General features: G+C 44.7%; 1 protein-coding gene across 5 annotated transcripts in view; it reads left to right on the top strand.

Moving 5' to 3' along the window:
* SBNO2 (strawberry notch homolog 2) overlaps positions 1-14,918 on the top strand; it is a 231,629-nt gene that overhangs the window by 173,690 nt on the left and 43,021 nt on the right. For all 5 annotated transcript variants that reach the window (XM_078154089.1, XM_021009040.2, XM_078154088.1 and 2 more), the window contains 5 exons: positions 8,802-8,885; positions 11,567-11,663; positions 12,828-12,988; positions 13,694-13,827; positions 14,113-14,203. In XM_078154089.1, coding sequence (XP_078010215.1) covers positions 8,802-8,885; positions 11,567-11,663; positions 12,828-12,988; positions 13,694-13,827; positions 14,113-14,203 — 567 coding nt within the window. The remainder of the gene's footprint in view (positions 1-8,801; positions 8,886-11,566; positions 11,664-12,827; positions 12,989-13,693; positions 13,828-14,112; positions 14,204-14,918) is intronic.

Genomic DNA, 14,918 nt, shown 5'->3' with positions numbered 1-14,918 from the left:
GGTATATGGAGACTTGCTCCATATTTATCCTCTCTTCTCTCTCCAAATGGGTAACTTTGTGCTATTCACTTTCTACATTAAGACTTCTCAAAGGGTTAAATTAAGCTACTTATTTTGAGGACTCTCTTATCTCCTTGCAAATACATGTGTGGTTTTTGTTAAACCTACTCAGCTTTTCCTATGGAGCCTAGAAAATGTGGAGATTTGAAGTTGGCTCTGGTGAGATTGACTGTTTTTCTTTTTTTTCCCCCAATTTTTAAACATTTTTATTTAAAGTTTTGAGTTCTAAATTCCATTCTTCCCTCCCTGAGATGGTAAACAATCATATAGGCATATAGGTTATACATGTACAATTATGTAAAACATTTCCATACTAGTCATATTGTACAAGAAGACTCGAATAAAAGAAAAACGAAAGAAAGTGAAAAATAGCATGCTTCAGTCTGTATTCATTCAATATTAGTTCTTTTTGTGGAGGCAGATAGTATGCTTTATCATTAGTCCTTTGGGATTGTCTTGGATCGTTGTATTGCTGAGAGTAGCTAATTCATTTACAAGTCTTCATCAAACAGTATTGTTGTTTCTATGTACAACATTCTCCTGGTTCTGCTCACTTCACTGTGCATCAGTTGATGTAAATCTTTCCAGGTTTTTCTGAAATCCACCTGCTTGTCATTTCTTATAGCACGATAATATTTCATTACAGTCATTTACCACAGCTCGTTTGGCCATTCCCCAACTGATAGGCATCCCTTTGATTTCCAGTTCTTAGCCACCACAAGGAGAACTGTTGTGAGTATTTTTATACAAATAGATCCTTTCCCCTTTTATTGGATGTCTTTGGGATATAGACCTAGCAGTGCTATTGCTAGATCAAACAGTATGCACAGTTTTATAGCCCTTTGGGCGCAGTTCCAAATTGCTCTCCAGAATGGTTGGATCAGTTCACAACTGTATATCAGAAGACCTAAGCTCTGACCAGACAGAATTTGTATGACTACAGGCAAGTTCCTTACCCTCTCTAAGTCTGTTTCCCTGTCTGTAAAATGGGTATAATAATACATTGTGTGACCTTGGGCAAATCCCCTCCTCCAAGGTTTTCCACATCCATAAAATGAGAATGTTGGCGAGCATTAATTGAGCATCTGCTGTCTGTCACGCGCTGTGCTAGGCACTGTAATGCAGAGGCCACCATAAAATAGGGCTTCTCCTCCAGGAATGTACACTCTCCTGAGGCACAAAAGCATTTCTAACAATAAACAAATACAAAATACATACAATAGAAATGCAAAGAAATTTGGTTGCTGCTGAGAGGGCACTAACAGCCAAGGATGGGTAGACAGGGGAAGGAGTGGGAGTCAGGAGGCCTTGTGTGTGGGATGGTGCTTAAAGGGAGCCAGGGATTCCAAAAGGAATCAGTCTGTAGAAATCGTTCTGCTCTGAGCCACTTGATTTAACACGAGGGTCCAGAGGGCCAGGCACTTTAACCTTATGGTCAGATATAATGGCATTTAAAACAAACAAACAGAAAGTACCCGCAAGTTGTTATTTTCTCCAGTAAGCTGCTCTGGTAATTATGACTCAGTCTTCCAGTAATGGGTGGGTTTTTTTTGTTTTTTGTTTTTTCTCTTTTTTAAGAGGGAGAGAGATTTTGAATGTATGCTTTACTTCTCATATTTCTCTGGCCTTTTGATAGGATTGATGGCTGTAGAATGAGCCACCCTCCTCTCTAGACCCAAGCTGTAGGAATGAAAAGACAATCCCAGTGCCCACAACAAGCATGGTGAGAGCCCTGCTAACTGGTGTCAGGAGCCCTCCGGCAGCACCGTACTCAGACCTGAGCCCTGCCTTTCAGGACAGTCCACATCACACCTGAGCACAGCCTCATCTCAGTGGTTAGGGCTCTCGAGCAGGGGTAAACAGGGTCCATTAAAAGAATTGGGCGTGTTTTCCTTAAAGAAGAACATAAAATTAGACTCTCCCAGAGAAGAGGAAAGACTTGTTCTTTGTTAAGCTCTGAGAAAAGTCAGTAGTAGCATAATATCATGCAAAGGGTACTTGATGTGAAGCCAGGGGACTTGGGTTCAAAACTCAGAATCAGAAGGGGCACATAAGGTGCTGGATGCCCTTCTCTCTCCAAGTGGAAGGTTCCAGACATTGCACTTTAGGACATCTCTGCCTTTGTCCCTTCTTGAAGCCTGCATCTGCTCTTCTGCGGCATTGGCCATCATCCAGTCCTGCGGCGTCTCGTCTGTTCTCTGTGATCTTTCCCGGGTGGCTAACTCGTCAGTCACATTTGCCGGTTCTTTCAGTCCCCAGGAATGTCATTCCTCTGGACCTGGCGACTTGGGCTCCTTTGCAACAATTATCTCCCTGCTGCTCTCGGGGATCAGCCCATGATTAGCCACTTCTGTTCTGACCTTTCCAGTCTATTAGTTATCGTCCTTGACACAGGAAGCAGAAGTGCATTTGAAATTGAACAATTCTGCCTTCCCCCATCATCCTTTATTATCATCCCATCTGCACTGAATAACAGGTTTTCTCCTTAGCATTAGAATGTGAGCTCTATCTCCAGCACTAAGCACGGTGCTTTGGCTGTGCTAAGTGCTTAATAAATGCCTTATTCACTCCTTCATTCAACACTCCCCCCCCTTTTTTTTTAGCTTTTAACTGTCTTTCACTAACCTCAGCTTATTTTGAGCCTAAATGTTTCTGGTGCTATTCTGGCCAGGCCCCTGTGATGCTTTTGCATTCTTCCTCTGTTATTGGCCCCTTCTTTCATCTTCTGTTCATGTCTTTTTAAACTTAAGTTGCTTGCATGAGTTTTCTCCATGTCCACATTGACCTATTTACACTGGTCTCACCTTCTCTGTTCCCCTCATCAGAATTATTTCTCCTTGTGACATAACAGCTTCATTCCTAAGAGTTTTCTGTCCTTCCTGGGTTGAGGTATCCAGTAAAACTATGGTCCACAGGATACCCTTGATTCTTCCTCTGAATGCTTTAAGATCAGCTTTCTCCAAATCTAGGATGTACATCAGACTTGACTCGGCTTTTCCTTTTCTCTTTTCCAAATTCTAAGACAGACTAGTCATCTTCACTGGAACCACCAGTAGGTTAGGATGGTGAGAATCAGCTCCAGAATAGCTCTTCTTCTCATTGGCTCTTCTATATCTTGAAAGCAAATGTCATGCCTTGATGTCTGCTTCCCAAAGTCCTCATCTGTTTCCTCCCTCAATCTGAGTGGTTTATAGTGTTAGCCTCCATGAGAATGTCCCTTCCGTTTCTGCTTACATTGATCACCCAAATACTCTTTGCTATGTTTCCCCACTCTGGGTCCTGGATTTCTTCACATGAGTGCTGTATGTAGAATGCTTTTACCTATATTACCACTCACCTTTTTAAACTTTGTTTCTCCTTTTGAATAAGGTGTCCTGTTCCATAACTAGATTTCATTCATAGGGTTTCATTTCCTCAAACCTCAGAGATACCAAAGGGAGCAAATTTACATTCTTATTTGTTATAGGATCTCTAGACAGGACACAGTTTGCCCTAAGGGTCCCAGATGTGAGGAGGGAGGCATTTACTGGCCTGTAGTGCCTTGCTGCCCTTAGGGTCCCTTTGCCATAGTCCAGTACCTCTTCTCCCCACCTTTCTAAACCCCAGGGCCAGACTGCCCTTCTTCCCTTATGACAGCACCCACAACTGGACTGCAGGCATTCCATGCGTGTTTTTGACAAAACATTTTTAGTTACAGCTCTTTCTTTAATTGATCTTGCTGGTTAGCCTCATTTGGGACATTTGTGTATGGGGATCTGAGGCCATGGAGATTTTTTTTTCTTGAGTAGGGGCAGGCTTCTTTCTTGGATGTTTTCTCTGAATTTCTGGATTTTGATTTTTACTCCTCACATTGTAGCAACTTTCTCTGGAGTCTAGTCTGGTGAATATTTTTCAGTAATTTTCTTTGTCCTCCTTTTTCAGTTTACATTAAGCTGAAATTAAAATTTCAAGACTGCAGCAAAATACAGTCACTATCTTCCCCCCACACACACACATTAGATGCAGACACTGTAAATGGACAGTGAATTGGGCTCAGAATTGAGTAGGAAAGTGGGTTACATTGCCTTTGGTTAATTGCAGAGGCCTTTCAATAATCTCAAGTTTCTTCCTGAAAGAAAATCACATCTTTTCAATACCAATATTTTTCTGATGTTGTACGACTGCAACTGTAATCTCTACAGAATTGAAATTTAGTATTGTCCAAAGGGCAATCAGGAGGTGCCTGGTGAGCATGAATGGGTGCAGTATACTTGCCATACATTGCAAATAAGAAATTATTAAGGATCAAAGTAAAAAATGTTATCAGAAAGACACGTAAGTGCAAAAGGTGAGCTGGTCATGTGGTGTGAGCAAGGGATCACTCAAGGATAACTTTTGGTAACCTCACGCTGTCAGGAGATTCAAGGAAAGCTTCCAGTACCTTTGGTTCATTCTCTGTGGCAAACTTAGAGGAGATATGGAAAATACTCAGTAAGATCAGCAACCCTGAATTACTTCTGACCTGCCTTGTTGGAGGGAATACCCATATTAATGAGATTATAGATCCATTGAAGTATTTTTAGGTATACTGCATCCCTGGCCAGAAGCTTGTCATTACTGTGTCTTAAGCCAGAACTCAGAAATCTCCATTTCACTCTCAAGCACCATCTTCTTATCCAGCTGTCTGCATTCCAGATTTGACTCTCTCTTTTGAAGCCCTTACCTTCAATTGGCAGCAATGGTGAAAAGCATTGCCTGGTTCCTAAAAGCTTTCGTTTTTGCCTGAGCTTTATAATCTTAACTCACTCCGTATGAGGAAGAACTTTCAAATAGCTTTCTATCTAAAAGTGTAATGTGCTGCTTTGTGAGATAAAAAGCTCCAGGTCTCTGGTCCCTTCAGGTAGATCCTGTCAGGGATGCTGTAGACATATTCCTACAGTAAGTAGGGCTTTGGACCTTTCTATGGTCCTATCCCATTCTGGGACTCTGTAAGTGAATTAGATAGCCCAAATAGTCATATCACCTGACTTCCTTGCCTGATTCAAATGAGCCTATTTCTGGTTTTTGTTTGTGTGTTTTGTGAAAACCCCAATTCCATCAGAGCTCTGAGTCTCATCTCTTCAGTCTTCTTCCTGGACGTAAGCATTAACAGGGTCCCCTTTTGATAGGGGAAGCTGATCTCGGCACATAGTCACATCAGACTGGTGGCTAACAGGAGGATGGGGCTGTTGCCCAAGGACATCAGTTTATGCTGTCTGCAGCTCATAGATATGTCCCAGCTTTCTTCTGTGCCTTTCTTGAATGTGGCAGAGCATGGGTAGGCAAGCCAGCACCTGTCCTCCCCGTTTGCCTTTATCTGAAGAGGCCGGACTCCTTGCTACTTATTGGATGTGACGTGGACTCTCTAGGAGCTCGATGATGTGTTAGAAACTCTACTCTGGCTTCCCCAGTAAGGAAAGATGTTCCAAATGGTCCTCTCTCCCCTTTTGCTCCTGTTTCTTGGGGATATTTTTAGTTTTGAGTGAAGTTGAAAGATCACTGGATTTGAAGTTAGATGCTGTGGTTTGGAATCTGCTGTAGTAGAGGCTGAGATGGGTGCTCTGTCCTTGCTCCACGGTCCACCTGAAGGAGGGAGGCTCACTGATGGAATTCCCATTCATGCGGAACACACAGGTTTCTTGACAACTAGCAGCACTGAGAAGCCAGTGAGGAATGCTGTCCTCCTGAACCTGAGTCAGAGGGAAAGAGACTTAGTCTTACAGGCCCTTTCCCTAAGGAGGTGATTATCTTTCTTACTGAGAAGCAGCTTGAACTGGGTGCCAAGGGAGGCTCAACTCCCAGCTCTGGTACATATCAGTTGCGGGACCTTGGGAAAATCACTACGCTGTTTGCCTCAAATCCCATGACTTTCTCCTTCGGCTGACCTCAGCGTTACACTGGGATGGTTACACCCTGAATTTCGCCTTTACTCGATGTTCCATTCCCCTCGTCAAACACTCCAAAATTCCTCTCTCTGACCCTGACCTCATCATTCCGTTATTCCTTACGCCTCTTCTTTTCCCTCATCAAGGTCTCCAATCCCTCAGCCCCTCAGTACTATCTCAGGCCATTGCCCCATCCTCTGAATTCACTTGTCGGCATCTAGGTGGTACAGTGAATAGAGTGCTGGGCTTGGAGTCAGGAAGACCTGAGTTCAGATCCAGCCCAGACACTTAATAGCTATGTGACCTTGGGCAAGTCACTTAACCTAGTTTGCCTTAGTTCTTCATCTGTCAAATGAGCTGGAGAAGGAAATGGCAAACCACTTCAGTATCTTTGCCAAGAAAACCCCAAATGGGATCACCAGGAGTTGGAAACAACTGAAACGATTCAACAGCAAATTCACTTCTCCCTTTCTCAGTCTAGATGCTTAACTAGTTCAGCTTCACACTTGAAGACCTTACAGCCTCGTCCTTTGTCCAACCCACACCCGGATTATTCTCATCACCCACCTCTTCTACTCCGACTCATACAAGTGCTAAACAGAGCTGGAGGAAAGCATGCAGCTGGGCTGACTAGGGACACTACCAATTAATGTTTTTCGGAGTTCTCTGGCCTTCACTGCAACAAAGCAGTGCTTTTACTCCTCCCTAATTGATTTTCATCCCACTCCCCGCAGAAGTTGTTCTCAGCCTTCTCTTCTCTTCTCAGGCCTCCCACCTGTCCGTCCCTGCTCTCTTCCCTCTGAGGACCTCAACTGATAGATACACGTCACTAAAACATGGTGGCTCTTCTACTCGAACTCCTTCTTCCTTTCTCTCCTTCTCCAAACCCCTCGGCATCATTCCGTGCCCTCTCTGTTCAAGTCTCTGATAACGAAGTGGGACCTTTTCCTCTTCTTCTAAGCATAGATCTGACCATATCCCTCTTCTCAGTAAACTCCACTACCCCGTTGTCTCTAGGATCAAGTAGAAATCCCTTTGAAGCCTTTTCCAACCTGGCCCTCACCATTCTTTGTAGTCTAATTGTACATCATTCTTCTTTCCACACTCAACAATCTAGCCAGATTGGCCTCCTCCTGGCTCCTTACACAGAACATTCCTTCTTTTGTCTCCGGCTGCTGCCAGGCCTGGACGGCCCTCCCTCCGCCCCTCGGCCTCGCGACATCACTCGCTTCCATCTACTCAAAGCCTTTCCCCATCACTCTGACTGCCAGTGCCCTCTCTCAAACTACCTTGTCCTTTACTCACTTGGATTTCTTCTATCTCTATTTTGTACATACTGATACATGTATATTGTACGCGTTTCTCCCAATACATAAATTCCTCGAGGGTGGCAGGTGTTTGCCTATGTTGTCTTTATCTCCCCAGCCCCTATTCCAGTCACTAACCCGTAGCAGCCCTGCTTGTGGATTGATTGATTGCTTTGAGCCTTGGTTTCCTCGCCTGTAAAATGAGGGTAAGGATGCTTGGATTATGCTGCCTACCTCATAGAGTGGTTAAAGGGAAAGGTCTCTGGCACCTTCGAGCCTTACTGAAATGGGAACCCTTGGGGAGCCCAGCACTGGGTGGAGCCCAGGCAGCCTCAGTCACAGCACAGCCACAGACAGAATATCCTCTGGCCTTGCCTCGTAGTCACTGTAGATGACTGCCCCCTCCCTCCCAGCCTGGAGCTGGGTTTCGCACGTGTGCCTTGGATCCCAGTTTTCCTGCCCAAGGACATCTGCTCTTCCCTTTTGTCAAGAGAACCCCTTTGCATGCAAGTAACAGTGACCAGGAGTCAGTCGGGGTGGCCAGAGTCTAGCAGAGGCATGGACTTGGTATGGTGAAAGGACCCAAACTGACCTCCTGTCAAATTTCAAGGGGCTTTAGAAGGCTGAGGCATCTGTGTAGAGGGGAAAAGAGGGCTAGATTTTTAAATTTAAGGTATATATTTTTAAAAACTCTGCCGAATAGATGTTCATAGTTTCATATACCATAATGCTCTTTTCTTTAAGTAATTGAAATGTCCACGTATGTTGATGTTTATATCCATAATAAAGGAACAAAAGGACTGGATTTGGCATCCAAGGACCTGCATTCAAATACTGACTTTGTTGTTTACTCTCTATGCGATCTTGGACAAGTCACTTCTTTTCTCTGGGCCTCAGTTTCCTCTTCTGTGCAATGAAGGGATAATCTTTCAGATCCCCTTCTGTTTGTAAACCCTATGATTCTCTGACCTGGTCAAGGAGCCTTTAAGCATAGAATCTGGAATACCCAAGGTGATGGGTTGGAGGACAGACACAGAATGTCAGAGCTGGGATGGCCCTTAGGACACAGGATATCAGACCTTGGAGGGCTCTTATTGATTACCTGGTCTGTCCCTCCTTTGCTATAGAGAAAGAAGCCTTGCTGAGGCCCCAGCAAGCTTAAGTGATGTGTTGGAGACTAAACAAGTAGTTAATGCAAAGGTGCAGTGGAGTGGAGATGTCAGAGGCATCCCCTGTACCTTCTCTGCAACCTTATAATAGTAAGTTGCTTTGCTAAAATAGGAATATGTGAGTGATACATCAGCTCCTCCTCCACTTCTCACAGTAAACCAGATAACTCTTAGAAAGGGGGCAAGCTGCCGAGCCTCCTTAACCTTGGGAGCTCTCCAGAGGTGCCAGTAGGCTGTATCCCAAGCCAGGCCCCAGCCCCATGCTCCCTTAGCAGCCCGTGGCTGTTGGGTAAGGGGTTTCGAGACATGGGCAATTCTAAAGCACCTTTTGTTTAAATTGCTCATTTTCTGCTCTCTTCCAGCTGTTCACATCTACAGGACAGTTTCTAGGTTTGGACAACTCAGTTGCTGCTATCTCAAACACCCCACTGCTCGTGAGCTACCAGGTGAGCTGCACCTTCCTTCCTGCCGCCCCACCCCAGGCCCCAAGTTATTACGCCAGCATAGAGGTTTTTTTTTAAAGAGGGGTGTGTGGGTACACACCCTGGAAAACTCCCTATACAGACACTCCCCTACCAGTTCCACTTCCTTAGAACACACTTCATTTTGGAAAGTCCGGTCCTGAGAGATCATAATATCCTGGGTGGCCGTTATGGTTCAGACAACTTTCAGTTATCTCTTTTACTGGGAGACAGCCCACTGTGGTTCCTTAAGATTCAAGCAGAGAGTTTGCGCCTCCTCCCTCCCCTGCTACAGAAATGCATCCAGGTAGCACGCTAGACTGATGGGAATTATTCTTCTGATTGCCCCGCTTCTGTTGGATGGTCTAGTGGAATTCAATATAAGTCTCAGAATGTCAGAGCTGAGAGGGCCCTTAGAACATGGAATGTCATGGGTGGAAATATATTAGAAATGGGAATGGTTAGGAATAGTTAGCCTGGAATTTCAGAGCTAGGAGAGACCTTAGCACAGAGAATGTCAGGGCTAGGAGGGTCCTTAGAAAAGAGAATGCTTACTTGCAGCCATCACTAATGTGAAAATATGTTTAATAGGGATGTATATGTATAGCCTGTATCAGATTGTGCACCATCTTGGGGAGGGAGGGGGAGAAAAATCTTAAAGTCAAAAGCATATGGAAGTGATTGTTGATAAACCAAAATAAATTGATTTTAAAAAAAAATAAAAGATGGGTAGAACTTCAAAAGTCAAAGGAACAAAGGGAAGCTATTCCAGCAAAGGAAAGACTGTGAACAGAAGTACAGGCCATTCTGGAGGGACAATGAGTTATCCAAGTGTGAGGAGCTATCTGTAGTAAATTGTAAATCATGTAATAGGTCATAGTAGGAGATAAGGCTGAAAAAGTAGAGTCAGGCCATTTTACAGAAGGTCTTGAATGCCAGCCTAACAAATTTGAATTTTACCAAGTAGGCTTTACCCAATGGGAGCCACTGATTTTTTATTTTTATTTTAATAATTCAAATATTCCTTCATTAAAAAAATATGGCCTCTATGCTGGGTTGGTAGTTCTATGTCTCAGTATTTTACCAGTTCCTTTTTGCTGCTCTCTAGGCAAACTCTTCAAAAAGTGTAAAGTATCTGCATTTCAGAAAATCCAACCAGCTCTGAGTATCAGTCTCTGAGATAACCAATTGAATTTCTTATGATGGATGGCTATTACAATTGCAGTGGAAAGCCACTGAGTTTAATTGTTGTAGCCAAAACTACCTACTGTGCCCTCTCAGCTGTTTCTGTTTAGTGTGGAAATCTAATGTAGCTGAAAACTGCTGCTGATTTGTATTAAGTTGAAGTCTGGAACTCCCCTTTCTAATGATAGCAAAATACTCTTTCAATTAAAGGAGAAAAAAAAGAAGAAGAACGGAGAATGTCAGGGCTAGGAGAGCCCTTACAACAGAGGATGTCAGAGCTGGAAGGACCCTTAGAACAGAGAATGTCAGGGCAGATAGGTGGCGCAGTGCATAGAACAGCAGCCCTGACGTCAGGAGGACCTGAGTTCAAATTTGGCCTCACACCAAACACTTGACACTTACCAGCTGTGTGACCCTGGGCAACTCACTTAACCCGTATTGCCTTAAAAAACAAAAAAAAGTTGTGGGATGACTCATGTTGATAGACTTAGCCCTTCTCAGCAATGCAAAGATCTAAGACCAAAGGTCACATGAAGGAAAATGCTATCCACATCCAAAGAAGGAACTATGGAGTTTGAATGCAGATCAAAGCATACTATTTGCTATTTTTTTTCTTCTATTTTGTTATGTTTTCCTCTTTCTTGTGGTTCCTCCTATTGGTTCTAATTCTTCCTTACAACATCACTAATGTGAAAATATGTTTAATAGGAATGTATACATATAGCCTATATCAGATTGTGCACTGTCTTGGGTGGGGAGGTGGGGAGTGTTTGGGAGAAAAATTTAAAACTCAAAAGCTTATGGAAATGATTGTTGGTAAAACAAAATAAATTAATAAAAAAGAAAGTTGCCTGAGACATTTTGCAGTTACATGACACAATCAGGTTTGTATGGCTAGCATGTACCAAAAGCAAGACTTAAACCTAGGTCTTTTTGACTTCGAGGCCAATCATCTACCCCATATTTTTTTTTACCCTCCCTCTGTGTTAAACATAACACACGGTTGTTGATTTGATCTTCTATATCATATTCACTCCAATAAGCTTTTTTTTTCTAAAATATTTTGAAGGGGAAAGGTCACTTGTTTGAAATGTAGAATTCTTATGATTGAAAAAACCTTGACTTCTAATGCATTGTTAGATACCGTTCAATAAATATGCAAAATAAAAAACAAAACAAAACAAAACACAGAGAATGTCAGGGCTAAGAGGGCTAGGAGGGCCCTTAGCACAGAGAATGTCAGGGCTGGAAGGACTCTTACAACAGAATGTCAGAACTGAGAAGGTCCTCAGGACACAAGATGTCAGAGTTAGGAGGGACTTTAGAGATTAACTGATAACCACTCACTCATTTTTACGGGTGATAGGGTTGTGACTGCCTAGAGCCACAGTCTAGAAAGTCTGTGTTCCACGCCACACTCCCTACCTTCTTGTCCTGTGGCCGTTCCATTTTGCTGTCCTCAAGGCTTTCTTTTCTTCCAGTCACAGACTCAGCCAGAGGACGATGATGAGGGTGACGAAGAGGAGACAGAAGAGCTGGGCCACACAGAAACCTACGCCGATTACATCCCATCCAAATGTGAGCAGCTGCAGCTGGCCCTCTTCTTGTCTTTTGGGCTTCATTCTCTCTGCTCTGAGCCTCAGCGGGCTCCGTAGACCTCGGTTCAGTTCAGCATACATCCACCAATCATCTTCTTTCTGCCAGACCTTCTGCTAAGCCATGTGGATACGAAAATATATGTGAAATCAGCCCTGCCCTTAGTCTGCTTACATTCTGTCAAGGGGAGGGGGAGGTTGGGGAGCAATGCACACACAGATAAAGAAATGCAGCAGACAAAACGAAAGCAGTGGAAGCCAGGGAGGCCGCGAGTCTGATGCAGAGAGTTTGAGGAAGTTCCTGGAGGCCCAAGCCTGAGCTGTGTTAGCCAATAAGTGTGATTTCCAGTTCATAAAGCACTTTATATGTGCACAAAGCATTATCTCCCTCAATGTTCATCTCATAGCCGTGAGATCGACCCACTGTATAGTAGAGGAAATTGGGGCTTGGCATAGTGATCTGATTTGCTCCTGAGTGGCAGAACCAGCATTTGTGCCCTGATCCTGTGCCCTCAGATCGGGTTCTGATACCAAAGCCAGGGCTCTTTTCCCTATTTCTCCGTGTCCTCTGCATCCAGCACCCAAGGGAGCGTCTAGGAGCCTCGGAAAAGCTCATTCATTGATAGTCCAGACCATAGATGTTGAGGCCCACGTGACTAAATTTATGCTCTTCCTCATGCCTCCAGTGTTCCCTGCCTCCCTCTTCCTGCACCTTGAAGGGGGGCCCTAGTCTGGAAGTTTTGAGGAACTCAAGAATCTAGAAAGACCCTAAAACCATAGCAGTAACATTTCTAGGCTTAATTTATTTTGAATCACCAACCTAGGGTGTTTGTCACTTTCAGAAGATTACAAGACTTAAGGAAGGAAGCTATGATCTAGTTCAGTCTCTTCATGTTACAGAAAGGTAAATTGAGGCCCAGCAGAATGACATGTCTTGCGCACAGTCACATAAATATTAAGTAGCCAAGCCTGCACTTGACAGCCCCATGCTCTGACTCTGGATCCCTTATCCTCTTTCTTCTTTCCTTGAGTAGGGAGGGAGTTGGAACCACCTGGTTGAGGGGGGAAGGAAGGGCCATGCTGCAACATGGTCCTTTAGCAGAGAAGGCTTATCTTTTCTTTTGACTGTGGTGTGTGTTCCTTCCAGCTAAAATTGGAAAACATCACCCAGACCGTGTGGTCGAAACGAGTACTCTCTCCAGTGTCCCTCCACCCGACATCACTTACACCCTCTCCTTGCCCACTTCAGCGGCCGACAGCGGGTTGTTGTCAGCACTACAGTTAGAAGCCATCACTTATGCCTGCCAGGTATGAGTATGCCCTCGTGCTGTGGGGGGATGGGAAAACCTCTCTGCTGCATCCTTGTCATTTGCCAGTTTTTAACACCAGAAGTGAGTATGATTGACTCATAGAATCTCTGAGTTGGGAGAGACTAGTCACTTACATGATGGACAGTTCCCTTCTACAGCATTCCCAATAAGACAACTGTTCAGCTTCTCTTTTTAAACATATCCAGTAATGGGGAAGTTGCTATGTAGCCTGTTTCATTGTTAGAAAGTTTTCAAAATTTCAAGCCAAAATTTGTTTTTCTGATGCAAGGAGGGTAAAGAAGAAAGGTGATATATGTGCGTGTGTGTGTGTGTGTGTGTGTGTATACACACCTGTGCTTGGAGATGACCATGTGTCACAGTCAGAAGCTTGAGGGCTTGGTTTGGACTGAAAGCAGGTGGGAATACCCAAAACTTGTCCTCTTCCCTCTTGCTGGCATTTTAGAGAGGCGACCAGCCTAAGTTTTCTGCTGGTGTCTTTGATTTACTTTTTATCTGTTGGAAAGCAGCAGTAAAAGTAGAGGGACACGGTCATCATCCTCCTCATCCTCATCCTCCCTCACACTCTGCACCCTTTGGATCTCACAAGGCCCTTCTCAGGCCGCCATGCCAGGGAGGTGGTGATGCCAATACTCAGTTCAGTCATAGGAAGCTGTCAGGTGCTCACTCTTCTCGTAATTGACAGCAACATGAAGTCGTGTTACCCAACGGACAGCGGGCCGGGTTCCTCATTGGAGATGGTGCTGGTGTTGGAAAGGGCAGGACAGTGGCCGGGATTATCTTTGAGAACTTCCTGAAGGGCAGGAAAAAATCCCTGTGGTTAGTATTCCTCCTTCCTCAGTCAATGAATGGCATCCTCCTCCCGCGCCCCAGCTGTAACCATCCACTTGCACTTTGGTTAGTGGGCATTCTGTGCAGGGGGGCCTCTTGTTTCCCCCCCACCCCCCAGTGGGGTTTGGTTGATGCCTCATCATCTTCTGCCTCTCCTCCTCCTCCTCTTCCCTCTCTCCCTCCCCATTCCATGTTATGTCAAGAAGGAAGGGTGGACCAGGGAAAGGAGAGAGCCATCGGGGGATGGTAACCCTGCTGCTTTGGCATCTGCAGGTTCAGCGTCTCTAATGACCTCAAGTACGATGCTGAGCGAGATCTGAAGGACATCAATGCACCTCACATTCCAGTGCATGCTTTAAACAAGGTAAGAACACACCAGGACTCTCTGCAGGAGGAGGCTGGCACACAGAGAGGCTTCAGAGGGAGCTTCCGTTCTTGCCCTTCTCCAGTCCTCTAGTGCCAAGGTCCATTTTCTCCTTCGGGACAAAAGGAGAATAAGCCACGCTGTCCTTTCCTCTCAGTGACTCCTCCCCTGGGGAGGTGTCTGCCTGTAACCAGCTGGCATCCTTACGGGCATTTCCTTTGCCCCTCATCAGGGCAGATAACCAACAGGACAGCCTAGTCAGATAGGTTGTGGTCAAGAGGCCTCAATTCCAGGACTGATCATCTTTTAGTCCAAGGTAAATTGACCAGGTAGTCACCAGCTCTGTCCCTTCCACTCTTAACATGCATACGTTAAGAACAGCAGACTTTGGGGCAGCTGGGTGGTGCAGTGGGTAGAGCACTGGCCCTGGAGTCAGAAGGACCCGAGTTCAAATTTGACCTCAGACACTTGACACTTACTAGCTGTGTGACCCTAGGCAAGTCACTTAACCCCAATTGCCTCACAAAAAAAAAGAAAAAAAGAAAAACAGCCTTTGCCTGTGTCACAGACATTGTGAGGCTGACTCCTGAGGGCTGGACTCTGCCCTGGAGACAGATACCAAAAGAGGAATCTGGCAGGAGGAAAGTCAGTTTGTAATATTGTCTCCATATAAAACTTGACCCATGTGGAGGTAATAACACGTCTGCACATAGGT

The sequence above is a fragment of the Phascolarctos cinereus genome, unplaced genomic scaffold (assembly GCF_003287225.1).
Source record: "Phascolarctos cinereus isolate Bilbo 61053 unplaced genomic scaffold, phaCin_HiC Scaffold_4;HRSCAF=312, whole genome shotgun sequence".
NCBI classification, from domain to species: domain Eukaryota; kingdom Metazoa; phylum Chordata; class Mammalia; order Diprotodontia; family Phascolarctidae; genus Phascolarctos; species Phascolarctos cinereus.
The sequence above is the reverse complement of the archived record's forward strand: the minus strand, read 5'-3'. Positions and strand labels throughout refer to the sequence as shown.